General features: G+C 53.3%; 6 protein-coding genes across 6 annotated transcripts; 4 read left to right on the plus strand and 2 right to left on the minus strand.

Moving 5' to 3' along the window:
- Nucleotides 1–18: 18 nt before the first annotated feature.
- Nucleotides 19–1,071, plus strand: N0V96_001660 (uncharacterized protein; the record flags this gene model as incomplete). The annotated part of the gene is made up of 1 exon (XM_065756286.1): nt 19–1,071. One exon carries the CDS (start codon nt 19–21, stop codon nt 1,069–1,071), a length of 1,053 nt encoding a protein of 350 aa, XP_065615526.1.
- Nucleotides 1,072–6,526: 5,455 nt separating this feature from the next.
- Nucleotides 6,527–8,699, plus strand: SSA2_1 (Hsp70 chaperone; the record flags this gene model as incomplete). Its single annotated transcript, XM_053194242.2, has 4 exons — nt 6,527–6,576; nt 6,683–6,759; nt 6,814–7,116; nt 7,171–8,699. 4 exons carry the CDS (start codon nt 6,527–6,529, stop codon nt 8,697–8,699), a joined length of 1,959 nt encoding a protein of 652 aa, XP_053048439.1.
- Nucleotides 8,700–9,066: 367 nt separating this feature from the next.
- On the minus strand, nt 9,067–9,798 carry N0V96_001662 (uncharacterized protein; the record flags this gene model as incomplete). Its single annotated transcript, XM_053194243.2, has 1 exon — nt 9,067–9,798. The coding sequence occupies one exon, from the start codon at nt 9,796–9,798 to the stop codon at nt 9,067–9,069; it is 732 nt and encodes a 243-aa protein (XP_053048440.1).
- A 500-nt stretch (nt 9,799–10,298) lies between these two features.
- On the plus strand, nt 10,299–13,253 carry YME2 (mitochondrial escape protein 2; the record flags this gene model as incomplete). The annotated part of the gene is made up of 3 exons (XM_065756287.1): nt 10,299–10,509; nt 10,796–11,044; nt 11,143–13,253. The coding sequence occupies 3 exons, from the start codon at nt 10,299–10,301 to the stop codon at nt 13,251–13,253; spliced, it is 2,571 nt and encodes an 856-aa protein (XP_065615527.1).
- Nucleotides 13,254–13,701: 448 nt separating this feature from the next.
- Nucleotides 13,702–14,193, minus strand: SSA2_2 (Hsp70 chaperone; the record flags this gene model as incomplete). The annotated part of the gene is made up of 2 exons (XM_065756288.1): nt 13,702–13,877; nt 14,187–14,193. 2 exons carry the CDS (start codon nt 14,191–14,193, stop codon nt 13,702–13,704), a joined length of 183 nt encoding a protein of 60 aa, XP_065615528.1.
- Nucleotides 14,194–16,855: 2,662 nt separating this feature from the next.
- Nucleotides 16,856–19,279, plus strand: N0V96_001665 (uncharacterized protein; the record flags this gene model as incomplete). The annotated part of the gene is made up of 8 exons (XM_065756289.1): nt 16,856–16,890; nt 16,943–17,023; nt 17,078–17,441; nt 17,532–17,814; nt 17,886–18,228; nt 18,314–18,360; nt 18,425–18,703; nt 18,777–19,279. The coding sequence occupies 8 exons, from the start codon at nt 16,856–16,858 to the stop codon at nt 19,277–19,279; spliced, it is 1,935 nt and encodes a 644-aa protein (XP_065615529.1).
- Between the last annotated feature and the right edge of the window lie 3,868 nt (nt 19,280–23,147).

Here is a 23,147-nt window from a genome sequence, read left to right on the forward strand (position 1 = left end):
TCCAACTCACCAGTCACAATGGAAGACTCTCCAATGGTCGAGGATATTGCTCTCGAGACTCCAGTCCCGGGCGCCTTTGTTCCCCCTTCCATCAACGAAAAGGCCATTCTCTCAGGCGACTCATACACATACTTCTCCCCAGTTCCCTCAACGCTTCTCCCACCAGCCTCATCGACAAAAACCAGCACGCCTGACGAATCAGATTCACCAGCAGCGTCCGGCACTCCAGTCTGCTTAGGTGTCGATGAGGCCGGCCGCGGACCGGTCTTGGGACCCATGGTGTATGGTGTCTTTTACCTACCCATTCCCCTCTCGGATCCCTTACTCCGTGAGACCCATCACTTTGACGACTCCAAAGTGCTTACACCGGCCGTCCGCTCACAACTCATGACGGCTCTATGTACGCCGGGCTCCGACCTGGCCGAGACTTGCGGCTTCGCCATCTCAGCACTCAGTGCCCGAGATATCTCATCAGGCATGATGCGCCCGGGGGCTAACTACAACCTCAACGCCCAGGCCATGGATGCCACGGTTGACTTGATCAAGGGTGTCTTTGCCCAGGGCGTCAACATCCAGGAGATTTACGTCGACACCGTCGGTCAGCCCGCCGCCTACCAAGCGAAGCTCCAGCGCTTCTTCCCCGCAACGAAGATCACAGTCGCGAAGAAGGCAGACAGTCTCTACCCCTGCGTGTCAGCCGCTTCTGTATGTGCAAAGGTCACCCGTGACGTTGCCCTTGAGGTTCTCTACAAGGGGCGAGCCCCTGAAGCTGCGGCAGAGGGAGAGGAGGGCATGGCTTGGGGTTCGGGATATCCATCAGATGGACGATGTGTGTCATGGATGAGATCTAACATGCACCCGGTGTTTGGATGGGGTCCCGAATGCCGATTCAGCTGGGGCACGGCCAAGGACATGCTCGAGGCAAAGGGAAACCCAAAGGTGGAATGGCCGGTCGAAGATGACGGCGATACCGCGCGGATGACAGACTACTTTGCGTCAGGGAACAGGGAAGAAGATGGTGATGAATTGGGGACTTGGTTTGGCAGGCCGGCTGGCCTAGAGGCGTTTTAGTATAATAGTTCAGATTGGGATTGTAAAGTATGTCTCGCTGTTTGAATGTCGCCTTGAAGGTGTTAATATCTTGCGCTGCCTACCCTTACGACGTCCACGTGTATGACCGACAATATGTGAACAGGCTGCAGTAAACAACGATGGTTTACTTACGTTTAAGTCTCATCGACATCGTCTACAGATAGTGCCTTACCATTGTATCATTATGTCTGTAAAGTAGAGTCAGCCACTGTCATGTCACAGTCCTTCGATGAGGTGGTCGGTCGGCGTCGTACAGTCCCCGGCTGCGTCTGGCTAGCATCATGAACAGCTTCATTGTCCGCGTTTCTTAGTATAACCATGTTCCAAGTGTTGACAAATAGCGACAAGCCAATGCCTTGCATTCGTTCGCCTTCTCAGCCATGCCAATCCTGGCCAGTCACACGGTTCCTATCATTTATTGGCGTGTCTGTGGGGCACCTCGTCATGCTGTCTACTTCACTCGCAGCCAAGATGGTCTCCTCTTGGTCTGGTCATCGTCTCGTTTTGACGATGAACACACTGCACACTCTATGTACAGCTATCATGATCGATCCATTCTGAAAGACAGGAAAACACGTACCATCAATTTCCATCGCCACATGATCGCATCTTCCGTTGGCTACTTTTCAACATAGAGTAGATAGGCTTATTTTGGGTTTCTCACCACCGTGTTGATCAGCCATGAGAGCACTCAATACTTGATGTATTCGGTATAAATCACATTTTGGTTGTCAGAGATGTTGGAAAGCTCCCAGGTAGCCTGTCCTTGATCACAAACTTTTCGTTGGCTCAGCCATGATCGGGAACCTTCATTTTAACATCAATTTTCACTTGCGCTTCTTTGCTGAACACTTTATGCCCAATACGTGTGAGAAACGATATGCACCTCAGTTGCTGGGATGTTCACATCCTCCCTCTGATCAGTAAATAATCGGCCAGGTCAGCAGGCCCCTCCCTCTCCGTCAGTCACTTGACTGCGGCAAGTTTACAGGAAGTTTTTCACTCGATCCTTGGGGATTGAACAGCTGCGGAAAGCATTGAAGCAGAATCACGATAGTTTCGAGTGTTCCCTGCTCACAAAGGGGACATTTTGGGGTGGCGGTAAACTAATAATACTTACCACCAGGATACATTATAAGGAAGCCAGCACGGCATGGCCATCATTAATTCAGGACTGTGACATGGATAGAAAATCTACGTGACATACAACTATTTCGGAAGGATTGTTCGAAATCTGAAAAGACCTGGGTTAGCCGAAGCGGCGTTTTCCTTTCAACAGAATCACCGGGCGGTAAAGGCACTGTTCACGTTCAAAGAGCCTCACGGTTGGCGAAGAAGCGCAAGTCTGAACCCGCAGGAGATATTACGGAGGCAAGCTAAGGCGACTACTCCATTCATATAATTAAAGGCAATCTTCCCCGTATCGATTATGCGTAACCTGTCCACGATATACTCTACCAGACGTATTCATCCTTTGCCCTACTATCGTTCCCGAACCAATACGCTTTACTTGCCGCGAATCCGTCAACGAAACACTATTACAAGAGCCATTGGTCGCTTTGTTTCCGCGCTTGACTCTGAACTTACTTCCTTGCCGTAAGCTTCATCATGTCGTTTCCTGGTACCACTGTTAGAGCCAGAATCAACAAATTCTGGGACCCAACTGAGGATGCGTCACTTTACGGGACGAAAGGCAACCACCTGCTGCTCGATGAGGGCACTGCCGGAATAATTCGGAACCCTGCCAAAAAGATTAAAGACCGATATCTAGAGTTTGAGGTTTACGGTCGGGAGGACACTCGCTGGGGACTTTATTGCAACCCGGACAAGTTCAAGGACCCTGCCATCGTTCCTGAGGAATTCCTCGAAATAGGCCCTCTCTTGTCGTTAAGTTCCTGTAAGGAACTTGAGAGGTCGGCCTCGGCTGCGGAGGCTAACGAAGGGATCGAGATGCCGTTTGAACGCCTTCTCGTCACATTCTTCGAGTCGTGTAAAATTCGTAATGATGATCTAGGTCGTGCCGGGGTGAGTCTTCGTCAGCTTGACATGTTGAGGAAGCCAAAGAAAATCAGGAGCATCGCGAAAAAAATGGTTCAAGGTCAGTGGACGAAGTAACTTGTGACGAGAAAATGAGATGTTGAGAGTAAAGCTAGGTTTCGAGAAGATGGGAACTCTTGATTTGTTTCGAAATGGAATGCCCAGCCTCAAGGAAATCATATCGAGGGCTACCGAGGTCGATAGACTCCCTGCTGGGGAGAGAAACAACCTAGACAACGAGCACGTACTCTACATCACTGTCTACTATGGGAAGGACGACTCTTCTTCGGGAAATTTCAAAGCCCATTGCTTCTGGAAGATGAGCACGAAGGGAACTGAATACGTGAACAGCCAACGACAGAAGATCGAGTCCACGGTGCCATCCCGCTATTCAGTCAACCATTACGAGTACATGAAGAGCTTCCTCAAAGAACACAAAGGAAAGTGGGCCATTTATCCCATCGCCAAGATGGGGAAGCCTGACCCCTCTGACGACCCATCATGGCATACTTGGGCAGAACAGGCAATGATTGCTCTTTACGATGCCTATCATCCAGGCATGCGAGACATGTCTTGGGAGGGCTTCAAAAACCCGGCCACCTGTTTGCCCGGTCAAGTCGCTAGTATATTTACAACAATCGCTGCGTTATTGACGAAATCCGAAGCATTTTCTTCATTCGCGAGACCCAGCTTCCAAGCTAGCCCTGGCCCGGAGAGCGGCATCGAGAGTGGCCTTGAGAGTGGCCTTAATTGGAACAGTCCAGTCTTGGAGCTGTATCGTGTTGCAAATGGCCTTTGGACGGGGCCAGAAAGAATCCGTCACGAGAATAGTACATCTTGCTGGCTCTACAAGGGACCGCCGTGCAGAGTGGAAGACAATGGTAATGTCAAGGATCCCGATAGACTCGCCGTCACCTTTTGTACACGCCCAATGCCAGAAGGCGTACTGGGCACGAAGGAAACCATCCAGCGCCTCCGCCTTCCTTTGGGAAAGAATGAAGGCGGCGAATGGAAAGTCAAGGATGGCGACTACGTGATTCCTGTAGTCGAGATTGCATTTTCGTCGACGAGTAATCGCCATCCTTGTGCATACGAGAAGTTTGATGGCGTCGGTCTATTCGACAACTTCATGGAAGTGTTCAGAGTCGCGTATCGCATCGAGTATACGAATGCAGACGGAAACCTCGAGACTAGATACTTGACACAGGAATCAGCAGTTCCACTGCCAGATCTCTCGAGGAGCCATGGTACGAAAGAACAAAGAAACTCTATGGACGGGAATTGGGCCCAGGCAACGTCCGTCCTCGCTCCATTTATAAATAAGTGGAAAAGGGGACCCGAAAGTGTCCCAAGCACCCTCATAGACGGGTGGCCGATCAGGCTTCGCAAAGTCGAACCCAATTTCTTCACAGAGGGACTGAGGGTTGCTACTCCCGAGAAACCAGAATCGGACGGGCCCAAACTGCTTTCCGGCGACAACCGAGGGAAATTACTTGACGGGAGGAGTGGTTTTGAAACTCAGTGGTATTCCACGAGCGAAACCACTTGGCAGCAGCCATTCGTTATCAAGGAAATAAGCACTTCTCAAGCTTCAGAGGCTGGTCAAACAGAGAAAGCAGGCGATAAAATTGTCAAGCGCAAGGAGATGAGTCGTTTCGTTTACGACTCAATGACGGCTTTTGATCCCGAGGAGGATATTTAGGGCGGAAGAAAGGACCAGACAGATATGGAGATATGCGACATTTTTGATAGCAGAGGCCGCTCTCGCGCTTTCTTGAGGTCAATTTCATAGTCCCCTCGCGCTGTGGGTACACTATGCAATCAATCAACTCGAAATGCATTTGCGGGACTATGATACCCGAAGAGCCGTCCGGGCTGTGGTTATCTCAAGGTTCCGAGCCCGATTTGAGACCCACTTATCACGGGATTCTCCTTTGTCACGGCCGGCCGGTCGGCCGGGTAAGTGGGGCCATTTCCGATTGTCGCAGAATTTACGGAGAATAAGCCTCTTTACGGAGTATCCGTGCCTCCCTTAGGTTATCTAAGGTATTTTGCCATTCCTGCTGGTGTCGGCGGAATTTCTGTTCTTACCTCCACTCTTGGTTGCTTAGTCGTTGTTGGGTACTGCCATCCGTGAAAGCATCAGGTACGAATACGTACCGAAAAAATGCGAGGCAGAAAAATACAGAGGGGACCATAGTAATAGGAAGAACAGGAGGAGCAGAAGAAGAAAAACCCGCAATGGTGGGTTTCATTGGGCTGCCATGGCAACAAAGGCTGCCCTTTGCGCACCTGCATGTAGTGTTCACCACTTCACACACCACCAATCCTAAGAATAGTTGCGATAGCAGCCTGATTTCCCACATCAATTCCTTTTGCCTAGCTGTTGCAGTCTGCCTGAATGTTCCTCTCAATGCTGCAGTCCCTTGCGCCCCCTTGCCTTCGCCGCCGCATTCCTTGGCGCTCACAGCCCAACTGACATTGATTGAATTCAATTGTCGCCTTTTGGTTGCTTGAAATTGATGTGTCTGACTAAGGTCCAAAATGGACATTCGAGATGATTGTGGTGGATGATAGATGCTTCATGAAGAGTCGCTGGGTCCGGTCGCTGGGCCACGCAGCTGGGCCACTGCGTGGCCCAGTCTGGATGATATCACCTCACCAGCGATGGAAATTCTCTTTTCTGGAGCGGTGTGGATTCGTGGACGAGAGGGGAAAAGTAGAGGATACCTACACAGACCAGTTTTAAGGCGTGCATGGGAGCCAAGCCAGGGTACTGCGACAAGGGGCGCAAACGGGCTGCCCCTCCATAGACTTCATGGAAGGTTATGATGTCAGCGAATCGCCTTTCGCAGAATCTTTCTCACATCGTTGGAATCGCCTTGCGAAGCGCTGGGGAATTGCCTCGAATCCTGGAAAATTGGAAACTTTGCCTCCTGGAGAGGCTGAAAAGGCCCTAGTCCCGAATTAATCCTTGTAGGGGTTGGTAGAAAATTTCAGGCGTGTTCGAGAGGCTCCTGGAAGTGTCCCCAGCTGGGCCGCAGCGATTGTGGTACCCCACCAATTGAGGGTAGGTGGAAGAGGAAAGAACCATTTCGAATTTTTGCGGGGCACTGAGTCGCTCCTGCCTCCTACCTGCCTTCTACCTTTTAAGAATCCAAACACCAACTCTTTGCATCTTCCGATTCCTCACTCTTCACGAAATCCATTCTCCTTCTTAATACCCATCAAAAATCAGAAGTGTCCAGCGCATTTCTTTTTTCACCGAATTCTTGATCGCTGATATCAACTCTACCGGAATACAACTTCTCCCGGTTACGCGCACGAAGATACCCCTCCTTCACACGCAAACTCTCGAAACACCACAACTCTTCTTCCACACAACACAACCATCACAATGGCTTCCGGAGGCAAGGCTGTCGGTATCGACTTGGGTACTACCTACTCGTAAGTAGTTCTTCTCCTGCTCTTTTTCCCTCTTCTTTGCGCGCCTTCCCGCCGCCGTTTCTTATCCTCGCCCAACATGATCATAACTTGTACTAACAACAACTAGATGCGTCGCATACTACTCCAACGACAAGATTGAGATCATTGCAAACGATCAGGGAAACAGGACTACTCCTAGTTTTGGTTCGAAATTTCGATTCCTCGTTGTCTAGAACAATTTTGCTAACTTTTTCGCAGTTGGTTTCACCGACACTGAGCGTCTGATCGGAGATGCGGCCAAGAACCAGGTCGCCATGAACCCCCACAACACGGTCTTCGACGCCAAGCGTCTCATTGGCCGCAAGTTCCAGGACTCCGAGGTCCAGGCCGATATGAAGCACTTCCCGTTCAAGGTCATTGAGAAGGGTGGCAAGCCCAACATCGAGGTCGAGTTCAAGGGCGAGACCAAGACCTTCACTCCCGAGGAGATCTCCGCCATGGTCCTGACCAAGATGCGCGAGACTGCTGAGTCTTTCCTGGGTGGCCAGGTCAACAATGCTGGTAAGTAACACATATCCCATCATCACTTCCAGGTCATAGACTAACACATCTCAGTTGTCACTGTCCCCGCTTACTTCAACGACTCCCAGCGTCAGGCTACCAAGGACGCCGGTCTCATTGCCGGTCTCAACGTCCTTCGTATCATCAACGAGCCTACCGCTGCCGCCATTGCCTACGGTCTTGACAAGAAGGCCGAGGGCGAGCGCAATGTTCTCATCTTCGATCTCGGTGGTGGTACTTTCGATGTGTCTCTCCTGACCATTGAGGAGGGCATTTTCGAGGTCAAGTCTACCGCTGGTGACACCCACTTGGGTGGTGAGGACTTCGACAACCGTCTCGTCAACCACTTCGTCAACGAGTTCAAGCGCAAGCACAAGAAGGACCTGTCCTCCAACGCCCGCGCCCTGCGCCGTCTCCGCACCGCTTGCGAGCGTGCCAAGCGCACCCTGTCCTCGTCTGCCCAGACCTCCATCGAGATCGACTCCCTGTTCGAGGGTATCGACTTCTACACCTCCATCACCCGTGCTCGTTTCGAGGAGCTCTGCCAGGACCTGTTCCGCTCTACCATCCAGCCCGTCGACCGTGTCCTCACCGACGCCAAGGTCGACAAGTCCCAAGTCCACGAGATCGTCCTGGTCGGAGGTTCCACCCGTATCCCCCGTGTCCAGAAGCTCATCTCCGACTACTTCAACGGCAAGGAGCCCAACAAGTCCATCAACCCCGATGAGGCTGTTGCCTACGGTGCTGCCGTCCAGGCCGCCATTCTGTCCGGTGACACCTCCTCCAAGAGCACCAACGAGATCCTTCTTCTCGATGTTGCCCCTCTGTCCCTCGGTATCGAGACTGCTGGTGGCATGATGACCAAGCTCATTCCCCGCAACACCACCATTCCCACCAAGAAGTCCGAGGTCTTCTCCACCTTCTCCGACAACCAGCCTGGTGTCCTCATCCAGGTCTACGAGGGTGAGCGCCAGCGCACCAAGGACAACAACCTTCTTGGCAAGTTCGAGCTCACCGGCATCCCCCCCGCTCCCCGCGGTGTTCCCCAGATTGAGGTCACTTTCGACCTTGACGCCAACGGAATCATGAACGTCTCCGCCGTCGAGAAGGGTACCGGCAAGTCCAACAAGATTGTCATCACCAACGACAAGGGCCGCCTTTCCAAGGAGGACATCGAGCGCATGCTTGCTGAGGCCGAGAAGTTCAAGGATGAGGATGAGGCCGAGGCCCAGCGTGTCTCTGCCAAGAACGGCCTCGAGTCTTACGCCTACTCCCTCCGCAACACCCTCAGCGACTCCAAGGTCGATGAGAAGCTTGAGGCTGACGACAAGGAGAAGCTCAAGACTGAGATCGACACCATTGTCACCTGGCTCGACGAGAACCAGCAGGCTACTCGCGAGGAGTACGAGGAGCGCCAGAAGGAGCTCGAGGGCATTGCCAACCCCATCATGATGAAGTTCTACGGCTCTGCTGGCGGTCCCCCTGGTGCTGGAGGCGCCCCTGGTGGCTTCCCCGGTGCTCCCGGCGGCGGCGCTCCCCCCGGCAACCACGACGACGGCCCTACCGTCGAGGAGGTTGACTAAATTGATACCCTTGATGAATTCTTTCCTTAGAGTCCGAGTCATGGGTGTGGCACCGCATCGGCTGCTACTGGGTTTCACGACTAGACTTTTGCTTTCTTTGCATTTATGAAATCACGATGGGAAAAGCACGGTTATGGGTCAGAGATGTATTCTAGCTAGACTCCGCGGTTTAGGAAGTCTAATACAAAACAGTAAAATTACTTGTTCATTCATTGATGCATGTGATGTGTTCTTATATTGTGATAACATGATCCAATAGTGTTACTAATTGAGAAAAAAAAAACGTGTTGTTTGCAATAAATGGCTTGCTTCACTTTGCCTGGCCGCAAAAATGTGAGAAGAGATGAATTCTTATTGTACAATCATATTATGCCGCAGGTTCGATGCCGAGGCCCTGCCTAATCTGTTTGCGCCTCTCAATCTCCATCCTCTGCCACTCCTCGTCATTAATTGTGGGTTCTTCCAAACTCTCCGTAAATGCCATGCCTGGTGGGACCTTGGTGGTCCTTGCCTGCCAGACGTCCTCGCTACTTGGCTTGCCGTCTCCATACTTTTCAAACTCCTTCTGACGATAATGGTCTCTTATGGCATCCTCCTTCATCTTCCCTGAGTAACTCTTGATCCTCATGCAGAACCAAAAGTCCTCCCAGTGTTCGCTACAGGAGCGCATCGTGCCGTATCGGTAAATGCTGTTCCACTGGCCGCCGACAGACTGGCAGTGAAAGGCCATGTCAAACGCCTGGCGGCAAGACATCTCTGTCGGAAGGGTCGATTCAGCCACGGGGTTATCGGAGGGTGGCGTGATTGCACGGTTGCTGGTTTGAGAGGGGGAATCGGGCGAAGATTTGAGGGAGAACCATGATGAAGAAGACGATGATGGCTTGGACGGTGTGGAGGATGATTGTGTTGGCGCTGGCGCCTTTTCTTCTGGCTGACTGCCCGATTCGTTCTGGAAAAGGGCGAGGAACTTTGCAATCTCGGGATCGATCTCGGAATCAGTCGTCTTAGTCGAGGATGGCGGGGTCGGCGCGGGAGCCTGTGAAGCTTGTTCCGGAGCGGGAGTCTTGGGGGGAGATGGTGAAGCCCAAAGCCAGCCCATTTTGAAGAATTTTTGATAGTAAACAGAAGAGAGCGTAAAGAATCAGGTAAAATCCCAAGGTGATATCGTCTTGGGCAGGTCGGACGCAGTCGAGAATGAGGGGAAGTCGGCAACCGTTACCATCAATGACCTCCAAGACGCCGCGTCTAGCCAATGAATGGTTGCATGATTTTTGCCATAGCTGCGCGTGTTCTGGTGGGGCGTTGTCGGTTCGGATCAGATTTCGTCCGTTTCGAAACTTAAGGTTATGGGGCGCGTTGGACCGCGCGGGCCTCGAAGTGGGGCCGCCAAGCGTGACATCATCCCACGCGAACACCGGGGCTGACTCTCTCGTGAAGAAGGAGCTAAGCAGCTCTGGTAAGGTGAGGCAGGCAAGCTAGTCGGTTGCCTTGATTCTCTTCCATTGCCTTCCATCCAGCTGTTCTCAACGTCCCGTCCTCAAACTCAATTCCACCGCCGCTTGTCAAAGCAACATGTGAGTCTGCATCGACACCCATCCAATGTTACCTACCAGAGCGCTGCTTCGCTCCGGCATGAGGCCTGCGCCTCGGCTGCAGATGACATGGGGCCCGCCCCGGCCATTTGCTCAATCCCAGCGACATGGAGCCGTCGTGCGTACCGCGTCCAAAGCGTGGGAGAGCACCGTAACCGGCGAAGAGAAGTCTGGGCACATCGCCACTTCGGAGAGCGAATCCATTCTCTTCTTTGACAGTAAGATTTCTGGTCACCCCTTCTCTCAGTGGAGTTATTCCTGCATCTGACCCAGGACCTCGCGTCACGGGTTTTGTTCCTACCCTCTCCTGATTTCGTCCTCCGCCGAGCATCAAGGGTCGCATCGATGCCCTTTACTGTCTCCATTTCTCTCCTCGACCACATCCCCTGCTTTCTACTCACTCACGGTTTTGTCCTTTTCACCCCCACCGCCGTTGTGCCCCTTGTTCAATGTCCATCTCGGCCAGCGCTTGCGCGAGAAAATAAGACTGACAATAGCTGGTAGACCTCTTTCCTCTTAAGCTCACCTACCTCCTCCGACGGTCATGGCAGTCAGACCGTGACCTGACCGACCTTCTCAAGCGTTTCGATAGCTCTGGCGGAGGCCTTGGCACCGACCCAATCAATCTAGTAAAACGAGCCATCCCCAACGACCTCCCAATCAAAGTCACAGAGATCCTGCCGCGACTCAAGGACGGAGGAGCTTTTGTAAAATTCAGCCATGGCTCCGACGTTGTACCAAAAGATATCGAGAGTGAGTCTGAACATCGTTTTAGTCCGCAATGACTTCTTCGTCGCTGTCTGAACTGGGTCTCCTCAACTCGTGTAAATGGGTGACTAACGACCCATAAGCATCGCTCGCTCGTTCGCTCGAAAAACATCCCCTCAGACCGTGGTTCAACCCCTTTCGTGGGGTTCAGGCAGGACTGGTCAAGGGAGTTCCTTGGCTAGAGGACCTCTACCGGTTTCCCAAAAGTCGTGTCAAGGTCGAATTCACAGGAAAAGATGCTGGTGGCGAGGCCGTCGAACTCTCACAGGAGACCCTCTACAGTCTGTTCCGCAGATACGGTAAAATCGCCGAGATAACATCACAGCCCTCCGACTCGAAGATTCTTCCAAAATATGCTTACATCGACTTTGCGCGCGTTCGCGACGCCATCATGGCAAGAAATTGTCTGCATGGATTCCTGGTTGACGAAGGTCTCGGTGGCGGAAAGATTGGTACAAGGCTTCGCCTATCCTACGAGCAAAAGGTCAAACCGCACAACATCTGGAACTGGCTCACTAGCCATCCCAGGGTGGTAATCCCCGTCGTTGCCGCCCTCCTTGCTGCCATCACAGTGGCCATCTTCGACCCCATACGCGAATTCTTCGTCAAGGCCCACATTCAACATTCTTTCCGATTGACCAACAACAAATTCTACCGATGGATCAAGAGCCAGACTTCCGACATTTTCTCCTCATTTGGGCACAAGAAGGCTGATAAGGCCGGGTTCAGTGCAGTTTGGCAGCATCGCCGAGACCTTATTGAGCAGATTCAGACCTGGCTCCTTGAGAGCTCCGACACTTTCATCGTTGTTCAAGGCCCTCGGGGTTCAGGCAAAAAGGAGCTCGTTTTGGACCAGTCACTCAAGGGCAGGAAAAACGTTTTAGTGATCGACTGCAAGCCGATCATCGAGGCAAGGGGTGAAAGCGGGACCATCAAACACCTAGCTGCCGCCGTGGGCTACAAACCGATCTTCGCTTTCTTGAACAGCATGAGCAGCATGATCGATTTGGCAGTTCAGAGCACGACTGGTGTCAAGGCCGGGTTTTCCGAGACACTGGAGTCACAGGTTGTCAAAATCCTTCACACAACCGCAGAGGCCCTAAAGGAAGTCTCCCTCGCCGGACGCGATAAGGATGGCAAGGACGGTGACCTTTCAGACGACGCATACCTGGAGGCCCGTCCAGACAAGCGGGCTGTTGTGGTCATTGATAACTTTTTGCACAAGAACGAAGGCTCGAGCCTGGTCTACGACAAGGTTGCGGAATGGGCTGCGGCCATGGTTCAGAACAATGTCGCCCACGTTATCTTCTTGACAGACGACACCTCTTACTCAAAATCACTATCTAAGGCGATGCCGGATCGCGTCTTCCGCCAAGCTGCTTTGGGTGATCTCTCCCTTGATGTTGCCAAGAAATTCATCATCAGCCGTCTCGAAGAAGACGAAATCGAAAAGGTCCGAGAACAATCTAAGGAGGCAGAGGAGAAGGAGGATAAGCCTGAGCAACACCAAAAACCCGATCTCTCGGAGCTGGACTCAGCAATTGGAATCCTTGGTGGCCGTCTCACAGATCTCGAATACCTTGCTAGACGCCTAAAGGGTGGCCAGAGCCCGCAGCGGGCCATTGAGGATATCATCAACCAGAGCGCCACCGAAATCGTCAAGATGTACCTATTGGGTGGCAAGGATACTGTCGAGGGCAAGAAATGGTCCACCGAGCAGGCATGGTACTTGATCAAGGCGCTTGCTTCTCACGATGCCCTTCGATACAACGAGGTTCTCCTGTCCGATACATTCGCCTCTTCCACTACCCCCGGTGCCGCGAACGGCGAGTCGGCCTTGGAAGGACTCACAAACGCAGAGCTTGTTACGGTGGAGACCTACAACGGCCGGCCGCAAACAATCCGTCCTGGAAAACCGATGTACCAAGCTGCGTTTAGTCTTCTGCTCGACGACCGCGTTCTGAAGGCGAAGATGGACCTGGCTCTTCTGAAAGAGCTAACCAAGGTGGAGGCCAAGGTCATTGAAAAGGCCGAGGGTGAGCTGGCTCTGCTGGGCAGCCTGCCGAAGCAGCCTGCTCAGACCGGTTCCCGAGTATCGTATCTACTCGAAAAGCTTGAGGGCAGCCAAGTCAAGATCGCAAAGTATGAGAAGGATATTGCAGCGCTCAAGACGGTTCTCAAGCACAATTACTGAGGCACCTTGCGATTGGAAGTTCAAACTCTGCATCAAAACCTAGACAGAGAACGGCCAAAGCCTAAGCATGACAGTCGATACCCTTCTCAACATTCTAAGCAATACCAACTTACTCATCACCAATCGACTCCATGCCTGTCAATCGCCACTCGTTCACACTTTTACTGCCGTGATGTCGTCGTCGTCAATACATATGGCGCTGCTAACTATCACGATATACGCTCAATTTCTGCGTTGTAAAGGAAGCAAAGTAGCATCGTGAAAGGCGTTGACATCACAGGCCGTATGAATTGCTCCTCCATATGATCCTCAATCAACAAGACTTTTGCTATGAGCAATTTGCAATGTTCCATTCATTGAGACACTCTGATGCACAATTACAGGCACCGTCTCTACTTTAGGACCTTAGGTAGGTAGGTAAGAGTGATACAGTAAGGTACGTACCTCTTTACCTTACGCAGTCATTGCAGTGCACTGTCCAGGGGCCCTCGGAGTCCTGGAACTCGCGGCCAATGAGACACTTGGCATCGAAGACCACATTGTTGTGGGAGTTCATGGCGACCTGGTTCTTGGCGGCACGTACGACCACAAAGACGCTCAAGACGCTCAGTGTCGGTGAAATCACTGCAAAAACAAGTTAGCAAAATGTCAAAAATTTGGCAGCATTGCGGGCTAAAACGGACACGAAGGAGGGCGTCGGGGAGCCCAGAAAAAAATTCCGTGGCCGGAGGCCACGATGTTGCAGCTTGCTCTGCGAGCTGAGAACTGACAATAAGAATTTCGAGAACCTAGTGACAGGACTGCCGCACAAGTACTATGTAAGGCAAAGCCTTGCACAACATAAGAGCAGAAACACCCCCCCAAGACAATACGCACTACCAAAACAGCTTGTAATACAACTACAACATCTGTCTCTGTGGAAGGCAGTCAGACTGGACATTATCTTAGACTCCGCATCGTCTCCGCTTGCTGAAGGAACCACCGCGGGGATAGAGGTAGACGACCGCCTCCACAGCCTTTTGGAGAAGCGCATAGAAATACTGTGTACGCGTGCCCCACGGGGTTTGGTTGGGGGGCCCCTTGAAATGAGCATTCTACTGGTTGAGTACCAGGACGACACGACTCAGACCTCACCTACAGACCGGGAACTTGGCCGAAGGACACAACGGTGCAAAGTCGTCCTTGTAACGAAACCTGGTCACAAGGTCATGTGCTTGACAGTGCCGTCAGCCATCAATCCAATCAATGGAGGTCAATACTTCTCTGGAAAGCCGCATGCTCCAGCTAGGGTGCAGAGGAAAGCGATCATCGGCCCGATACCCCAATGCGACAACTCAAGCTTTGGCAGGCGACGATACAAGCATTTTTAGAGGGCTGGGCATTTTCTCGGCAATTCTGGGCATTGCGGGCGGCTCTTCAGCGCGATTTCTTGGCTACGACTCTAGCCGACGACACCTCATCAATTCGCGATTCGTAATTCAACAAAACAATTCAACTAAGACGGGAATTCTCACGTCAAAAATGCGCCACAAATCAATCAAGTGACCATGCGGCGTTTGCGCCGTCTTTTGTCGGTACTATGAAACTCCAGGGACGGATTTACACGAGCCGTTGCCGACTTGGCCCGACCAATTCCTCTGCGCCTTCGTACTATGGCACCATGTCAAGGCACCTGAAAAACCGTTCAGTTGGTTTTCAAGTGGATATGCTGTTAACTGGTCTGCCAAAGAAGACCAATGGCAAGCATACCGCCTCCAGATGGTGACGTCTTCATGCGGGCGTCGAAATGGGGATTTGATTTATCCTAGTCGAGCACGCTCTCTTTTTTGTCCACTTCCCTAGTTCCCTTCCAACCATCTCTGGGCATGGAGAACGCATTTTCCGTGCCCCAAACCCCGCAAACCCGGGGTCAAGAAAGCGTACCCGGTTTATTTTCTGTCACTTCTAGATTCTCGGAGCGCAAGCAGAAAGATGCAATGGCGACCTCACGTTACAATTGCAGAAGCTACGAGCACTTTGATGTCGACTACGACTTCAATCCCGCTGTTCTTGGCGCTCTCGAGAAGATCTCTTGTTCTGTCTTGGCTTTTCCCAAATTCCCCGAGATAAGTGGCGGCGTCTCCAAGCCTCCAACGACAAAAACCACAAACGATCCCGCCCTGAAGCGTTCCCCCCGGTCGATAGCCTACCACAGAAACGGCGCTACTCTCCAAACATAGTGGGATCGGCAATTGGGTGGCATCTCATCTGACGACGCCATTCCCGTCTTGCGCCGCACAGTAGCCCGCCCGCTCGTTTACCTCGCATGTATACGACAGGGGCAAATAAGACGGTCAACCTTCTCGGATGTGCTTGAGTCTTGCACTCAAATGTACTTCTGACGGTATCCGTCTGACGGGGTCCCACGTTTCAATTACTTCCTGTATCGAGTGGCCAGGGTTCCTGTCCTTATCTCTTCCGACACGGACGTTCCCACACAACGTCTGTTGCGTTTGCCAGCACTCAACGGCCGGGACGTGCTTTTCCTGGGGGAGAAAGTGAGGAGAACCGTCAGTCTGGGGAAACCCATAGGTTTAGACTGAAGAATACGGCTAGAGAGCAACGGACCTTCAGAACCATGAATCAGAGTCAACGACGGGACCGTTAACGGCCAAGGCTGATCCGAGGAGCTTAGCTTTTGCTTTCGACTTTGCTGCCTGCGGCGTCTAGCAGCCGGTATCATATTGTGCCGATCTCTGCCCAATTCCCCCAAAACAGAGGAGCGCTACCAAGGCACCGGGCTTTGGTCCGCAGAACTCACTTCGAATGACAGCCACTGCTAGTGGATATCTCAAATGTCGCACAACCCAGATGCGCCCTGGCGGAGCATCGTTACATCTCTTTCGACCGGCAGTCCAATAAGACCCGAGGATCTAGATGATGGACCCATGCAAGGCCGAACTCGCGAACCGTGTAGTATGCTCTCCGCTGCCTTGGTTAGACCAAGAGAGAGCCGCCACTGTCATGGTACCCAGCCGTGTCATTCTCCTACCATACCATACACCACGCGCGCGTGAGGGGAACTTTTTCTGCTCCACGGTCCATCCGAACAATGGCGACCATCTCCCTGCCCCCCGAACCCCAGCGAATCCACTTTCAAAGGTTTGGGCTTTCCCCATGGGTCGCCCCATTGTGGATCTATCGCTGGATGCTCGCATGCTGTGGTCCAGTCCATTGACATGAGAGGGGAGAGAGGGGAACAAAGCCGGTCTACCTAGTTCGCGTTGACAGACGCTTTGGAGCTGCCGTTCTTGCCTTGCGGGGGAAGGTGGTTGCGCCGGTCTGGTCTCTGTGAACCTTGTGCAGAGGTTGGGATGAGATGTGGGCGAGATAAATACCAGGCAACGCCCATCCCATGCTTTCTTAGGTTCCCCTCTTCTCGTCTGAGCCCTGTCTTTAGTGTAGGACGATCACTCTTGGATTCAAGGCACATTCCTTCGTAGAGACTTGATCGTTATCTCGCGATAGACCAAACGTAAAGAGCTCGAAGCACCAACACGTCCACTTCAACCAAGAGACTGGTAAAGCATTGAGTCGTTGTTAGCACTCAACGCGCCGCAGTAATGGCGGACGACAAGCACCTCGAGGGAGCCGCGGTGTAAGCATTCCTCACTCATAATGAATATTCAAACTGCGACTAACACTCTCAGCTCGGGAGACTTCTCCAACATGGAGAAAGCCCGTCGCGGATCCCAAGCAACAGTAGACCTAAACGATAACGTCGACGCAAAGTCTGTCCTCCACCTCTGGTTCCTCAATAGGACGTGAACTAACACACCCAACAGGATCAGGAACCCCCTTCTCGGCATAACCCGCGCCGAGCTCCTCCGCGATGTCGAAGCCTTTGCCCACGACAAGGGCCTGCAGGAGTACATCCCCGTCTTGAAAAAGGGCGCGCTCGTCGCCCAGGACCCGACGGGCTACGAGGAGATTGACGGCCCCGAGGCCCTCGACGCCACCGAGATCCAGGTCCTCCGCGATGAGGTCGAGCACAAGTGGCGCATCCCCAAGATCCTGTACCTCACCATCATCACCTGTTCCATCGGCGCCGCCGTCCAGGGTTGGGATCAGACGGGTAGCAATGGCGCGAATCTGTCTTTTCCTACGGTGTTTGGGATTGGGGGTACTTCGCATCATGATACTCTCCTTGTATGTTCTCACTTATACCCTCGCTCACTGACGGCTCAGGGTCCGACATGTGACGAGCTTCGCTTTCTTCGAATACTAACACTCTGAAAGGTCGGCCTCGTCAACGCAGCACCTTACATCGGCAGCGCTCTCATCGGCTGCTGGCTCTCGGACCCGCTCAACAACTTCTTTGGCCGCCGCGGCGCAATCTTTTTCGCCGCCAACTTTTGCCTCTGGCCCGTCATCGGAAGCGCCTTCTCCCAGACCTGGCCGCAGCTGCTCGGCTGCCGTGTCCTCCTCGGCATCGGCATGGGAGCGAAAGCCAGCACGGTACCCATCTTTGCCGCCGAGAACTCGCCTGCGCCGATTCGCGGCGCGCTTGTCATGACATGGCGTGAGTAAACCCCCTCATCGGGTTTGATACAGGTATCACGATCTGCTGTGTACTGACTACAACGCGAACAGAACTCTGGACAGCCTTCGGCATCGCAGCCGGAACGGCAGCCAACCTCGCCGTCGCCAAAACCGGCGCCATCGCCTGGCGCCTCCAGCTCGGGTCCGCCTTCATCCCGGCTCTGCCGCTCGTGCTGCTCATCTACATCTGCCCAGAGTCCCCGCGCTGGTACATCAAGAAGAACCGGTTCCCGGACGCCATGAAGTCGCTGCTGCGGCTACGCAACCACCCGATCCAGGCCGCGCGCGACATCTACTACATCCACACCCAGCTCCAGGTCGAGGCCGAGATTGTCGGGCGGTCCAACTACGCGAAGCGCTTTGTCGAGTTGTTTACCATCCCGCGTATCAGACGGTGAGTGATGATGACCATCATATGATGAGACGAAGAAAGAGTTTGTGTGAAATGAATGATCGAGACTGACGAGTGAGTGATATAGCGCCACGCTGGCTTCCTTCACCGTCATGATTGCCCAACAAATGTGTGGTAAGTTCAAGCCTTTCTACTCCCTCATCATCTTTACTCTGAAGCTTGTACTCACAAACGACAGGGATCAACATCATTGCATTCTACTCCAGCACAATCTTCAAGGAGGCAGGCACGTCCGAGTACAATGCCCTCCTAGCCTCCTTCGGCTTCGGCATGGTCAACTTCATCTTCGCCTGGCCCGCCATCTGGACCATCGACACCTTTGGACGCCGCTCCCTCCTGCTCTTCACCTTCCCCCAGATGGCGTGGACGCTGCTCGCCGCGGGTCTCTGCACGCTCATCCCGGGCACCGGAGGCGCTCACCTGGGCCTCGTGGCGTTGTTTGTCTACCTCTTTGCCGGTATGGCCCTCTCACCTCCATCCATATGGCTGTCAAAGTACCTTGAAGAAGAAAAACACTAACAAAGTCACAGCATTTTACTCACCCGGCGAAGGTCCCGTCCCCTTCACCTACTCCGCTGAAGTCTTCCCACTCTCCCACCGCGAGGTAGGAATGTCCTGGGCCGTAGCAACCTGCCTCTTCTGGGCTGCCGTCCTCTCCATCAGCTTCCCCATCATGCTCTCCGACCTCGGCGTCGTCGGCTCCTTCAGCTTCTACGCGGGTCTCAACATCGTCGCCCTCGTCATGATCTTCTTCTGGCTCCCGGAAACCAAACAGCGCACCCTCGAGGAGCTCGACTACGTCTTCGCCGTCCCCACCCGCGTCTTCATGCGCTACCAGCTCACGAAAGCCCTGCCCTACTGGTTCAAGCGGTGGGTTCTCTTCCAGAGGGACGCTACGCTGGAGCCGCTGTACAAGTTTGATCTCACGCACGAGGATCACCACGGTAGCGAGACGTACGAGAAGACGCAGGTCGAGCAGCGGGATCAGAAGAGGAGCGGTTCGGCTACCGGCGTAGACGTCACCGCCTCGTAAAAGGATGGAGCCGAACCGAGGTAGCGGATAGACTTGTAGACGAAGACTAAACGCGGCGGGGCGAAGTTATGTTTGCACTGACTGGCCTGGGAGCGCCGTTGGACCCATAACGTTGAGAATGGGGGGGCTTTGATACCAAATGAGGCTGAGCTAGAACGGGAGGACGAGCATGGGAATTTTATGGCGTGTAATACACACGCGCGCCTACGTAATCAGCGTCGTCGAGTTCACTTCGTTTACTCGGAGAATTGTTTGTAGACGAGAGGAGGCGAGGGGGTGCGGCTGAGTGGACTGCCCGCCCACAATCCGTAATCGAAACACATCACGAAGATACCGGAACACATCCCGATGATGCCACTTTGCGTGCGCCCCCTCCCTTTGTAGCGACGTAGCATAGTCTGTAGAGAATGACTGCCGAATGTGTAAAGAGCCCCTCCAATTTTCACGATTCATGACAGACAAACATTCTTTACCACAAAAGACTTTTCAACCACCCTGCCACATCTCCCGCCACCTGACCGGCCCGCCTGACACACAGAAAGGCTGGAGGGGTGTGGTTGAGAGGCAGAAGAAAAATGTCTCTTGACGAATCTGGCTCAGGGGCGGCAAGGCGGTAAGAACATTTTCAGGTCTCAGTGATCTTCTCAGACGGCGCGAAAGACGGCGGCTTTTCTAAATGGGTCCTCGGATCCCCCTGGTAGCGGGGGCCGCGTTCAATTGACGTATGCACCCCGACAACCCCGAGTTCTTTTCCCGGGACGACGTTACCAAGTGCGGAAGAACGCGTGGGAAGAGAAGCCCTTCTCTGGGAGACACGGAAGAGCGCGCTCTCAGCCCTTGGCACGAGGGCAACGGCAGCTAAGCGTGCTAAGCCAGCCAAGGGCTCGTGAAGACTTTCCCGAACTGCCCGCCGCGAACAGTGATCCAAATCGAGATTCTTGTCCCGCCGCTCTCGTGTTGAGTCTAGCGTCAAACCCAACAATGCAGACCGAGGCGATCGATTATGAAAGATTTTCGCAACACGGGCTGTAGATCCGATCCAACCTCCGACATGCAGATTCAAATCGTCGAGAATGTGAGACGTGGCACCGCTTGTGCTGCAGGAATTCAGAAAGGGGATAGGTGAACCGTAAGAGGCATATTACAGTGTTAAAAGCCACATGAAACACATACTTGAAGAGTAAAAAGAAAGAATGCGCAAACAGGCCATTTCGTCTCGTGTGGAATAGAGTTCCTCGCCCGTGGACCGTGCCTCTTGCCTGAGAAGGTGAGGAGAGATCGTGTTACACCGCCGCAACCTCGGAATCTCTAGCGCTTGCTTTTCCAGGTACCCGCGTTTTTCGAGGGTCTGAGGTGTGTGATGTGTCTCTGACGATCAGCTCGGGCTGAAAACCGTTCTTGGGATAACAAGAGGAACCGTGAGGGAGTCGGTTGTGTCATTGGTCGCCACTGGCGCGAATCGCAATGAAGCCACCGTCGGACTAGGCTGGCGCCGTTGAGAACGCCGGCTGTTAGGCTGCCGCGAGCCGCGGACGGGGCGGCTGGTTGGTCGGGTTTCGAAAAGGGCTAGTGAAGAAGAGTTGGCGACAGGGAGGGCGACTGACAGGCCACCGAGTGGGCGCAACCCGTACATGGTAGATGAGTGGCCGACCATGTGGCCGTTGATATTGCGAGAAAAAACCTTGAAGCTCGCCTGCGACCTGTACTGAGTATTAGAAACAGAGCGGAAATTGAATTGACTTCGTGATCAATGGATGCAGGATTGAGCGGCCTGTCGAAGCAGGGACCCATGGGCAGGTCTAGACGGTCCAGACTCGAAGAGACTTGAACGCGCGGTGCAAGCCAACTTCTGTCACAGCTTGTCTCTCTCTTGTCCTTGTAAGGCTCCGCTAGGATGCAGGGGGGCAGGGGATGGGGGAGGAGAGCTGGGAGACTGGAGACTGGCAGTCGAAAAGGAGGAGACTGGAGACAAGATGCGGCGGACGACGAATGGATGAGTGGATGGATGGATGGGTGGGCGGGTGGCTTTTCGTGCTAGCGACAAGTGTATGAGGGTAGAAACGAAACAGAGACGACGTCGGCTTGTGGGAAGGCTGAAAAAAGGACGGAAGTAGTCTGGTGTTTTGGTATGATTCTGTAACTGTGAACGGCATTGATTGCCTGGTGTGACGGGCTGGTCCGGCGGAGGTTTGTTGTTGTCTTTTGGGCCCTTGGGGAATCTGGAAGGGTTGCAACATGGGAAGGGGGGCCATGCCAAGAAGGGTGACTCTCCAGATGGGGTTGGAAGGGACGTGAGGGAGACGACACCCACAGTCCATCGAGGAGAATCGGTTCCAAGAGGTTGGATGACGGGCAAAGAGCTAAAGATGGATCGAATGATGGGTGAGTGGATTTGCTAGTCGTCAAGCGGCGGATGGATGATGCTTCCAGCAACTGTCAAACGCAAACATGTGCCGGCGCGGACAGTGGGGGATGACTTGGATGAATGGGTAGGTGATGGAAGGGTGATGCCTCTCTCGATGCCGAAGGAGGGAAAGAGAAAAAAAACTCCACGCTCGTATTCCACCAAAGACGGTGGTGGGTGGAGACCAATAAGTTAATTGGGGTGCTTTTTTTTCTGAGTGTTATTCCTGGATCGCGATACGGCAGTGGCAGTGGCATTGACAGTGTTAAGTGGCCACTGGCGCAAGACCACAAGTTGGCGCCGGCGGCAGGCGGCTGACCGGCCAGATCTGCGGAATTTACTGAGTGCTGACAGAACGTGGAAGGCGAGCCGCAAGAGCGACCTGGCGCACCTGGAAGGTAGGTATTCCCAAAAGCGCAAAGGGTCAGCAGTGATCCACGCAAGGAGATGTAAAAGGTTAAGCTTCTAACACTCCACCGATGTGGGAACACAATGGAGCGATAGTCGGCCATCTCTCGCAAATCGAGCAGCTAAAGAACAGGCGACTCGTCAGCCGGGTGGACCTGACCCAACTGACCCAGTTGACACTACCTTACCGTAGTAGGTACTCCGTACTCCGTACTCAGTTCAGATCTTGCCATTGGACGCGTGAACCGGGCAGCTTCCCTGATTACTCCGTGGGAACACTGCGACTCCAAGTCTCCAATAACCAGGGCAAGGCCGCAAGATGGCCAACAATGGAAGGGCCAGCAGATGAGGTGGAAGGCGCAGACCTTGACCCCAGAGAGCAGCGCTGGGAACTGAGGTGCTTGGGAGAACCGCTTGGAGAATGGAACCCGAGGACCCCAGAATGAATTGGGAGGGACCCTTCCTCCTCCCACTGCTTGTTCCCACTGGTTCCCACCCAAGGTCGACCCTTTCCCACGCAACACTGGCTCAGCCCACCCCAAATGACTCCAAAACAGTCACCGGGGCCTTCAGACTGCCGGTACTGACGCTGCCCTAGAAGAATATGTGACGATATTAAGGAACAAGAAACCGAATGAAGGGTGCTCGCATGGCAACATGGGGTCACAACTTACACCATTGTAATCTCACCAAAATGTGCAATCTCACTCTCATGCAGCAGCACATGCAACTACACCAAGGCACCAAGTTCAACAACCAATCGAGTGGCGACGAAGGAACATCAAGCTTCACTCACTCGTAAGCGGTTCTGCGGCACGTCTGATGTGCGGTACTCGGACAATCAATTCGAGGAACCTTGAAGTACACTAGGGAACTCTCAGTGCAACCTTTTGATAGCACACACATGCTCACAATCACATAATTAGGTGCGACTACAGACGTGTGTACTATGTAAGCAAGCTCTGTGCGAGTGTCAAAACTTCGGATATGTCATGATATGCATCCCAGACGGAAAGGAGCAATACCGACGCGTCCCTCGACCTTGCCGGGCAGTTT

Source organism: Colletotrichum fioriniae, assembly GCF_027942845.1.
Source record: "Colletotrichum fioriniae strain IMI 355084 chromosome Unknown scaffold_1, whole genome shotgun sequence".
Lineage (NCBI taxonomy): Eukaryota > Fungi > Ascomycota > Sordariomycetes > Glomerellales > Glomerellaceae > Colletotrichum > Colletotrichum fioriniae.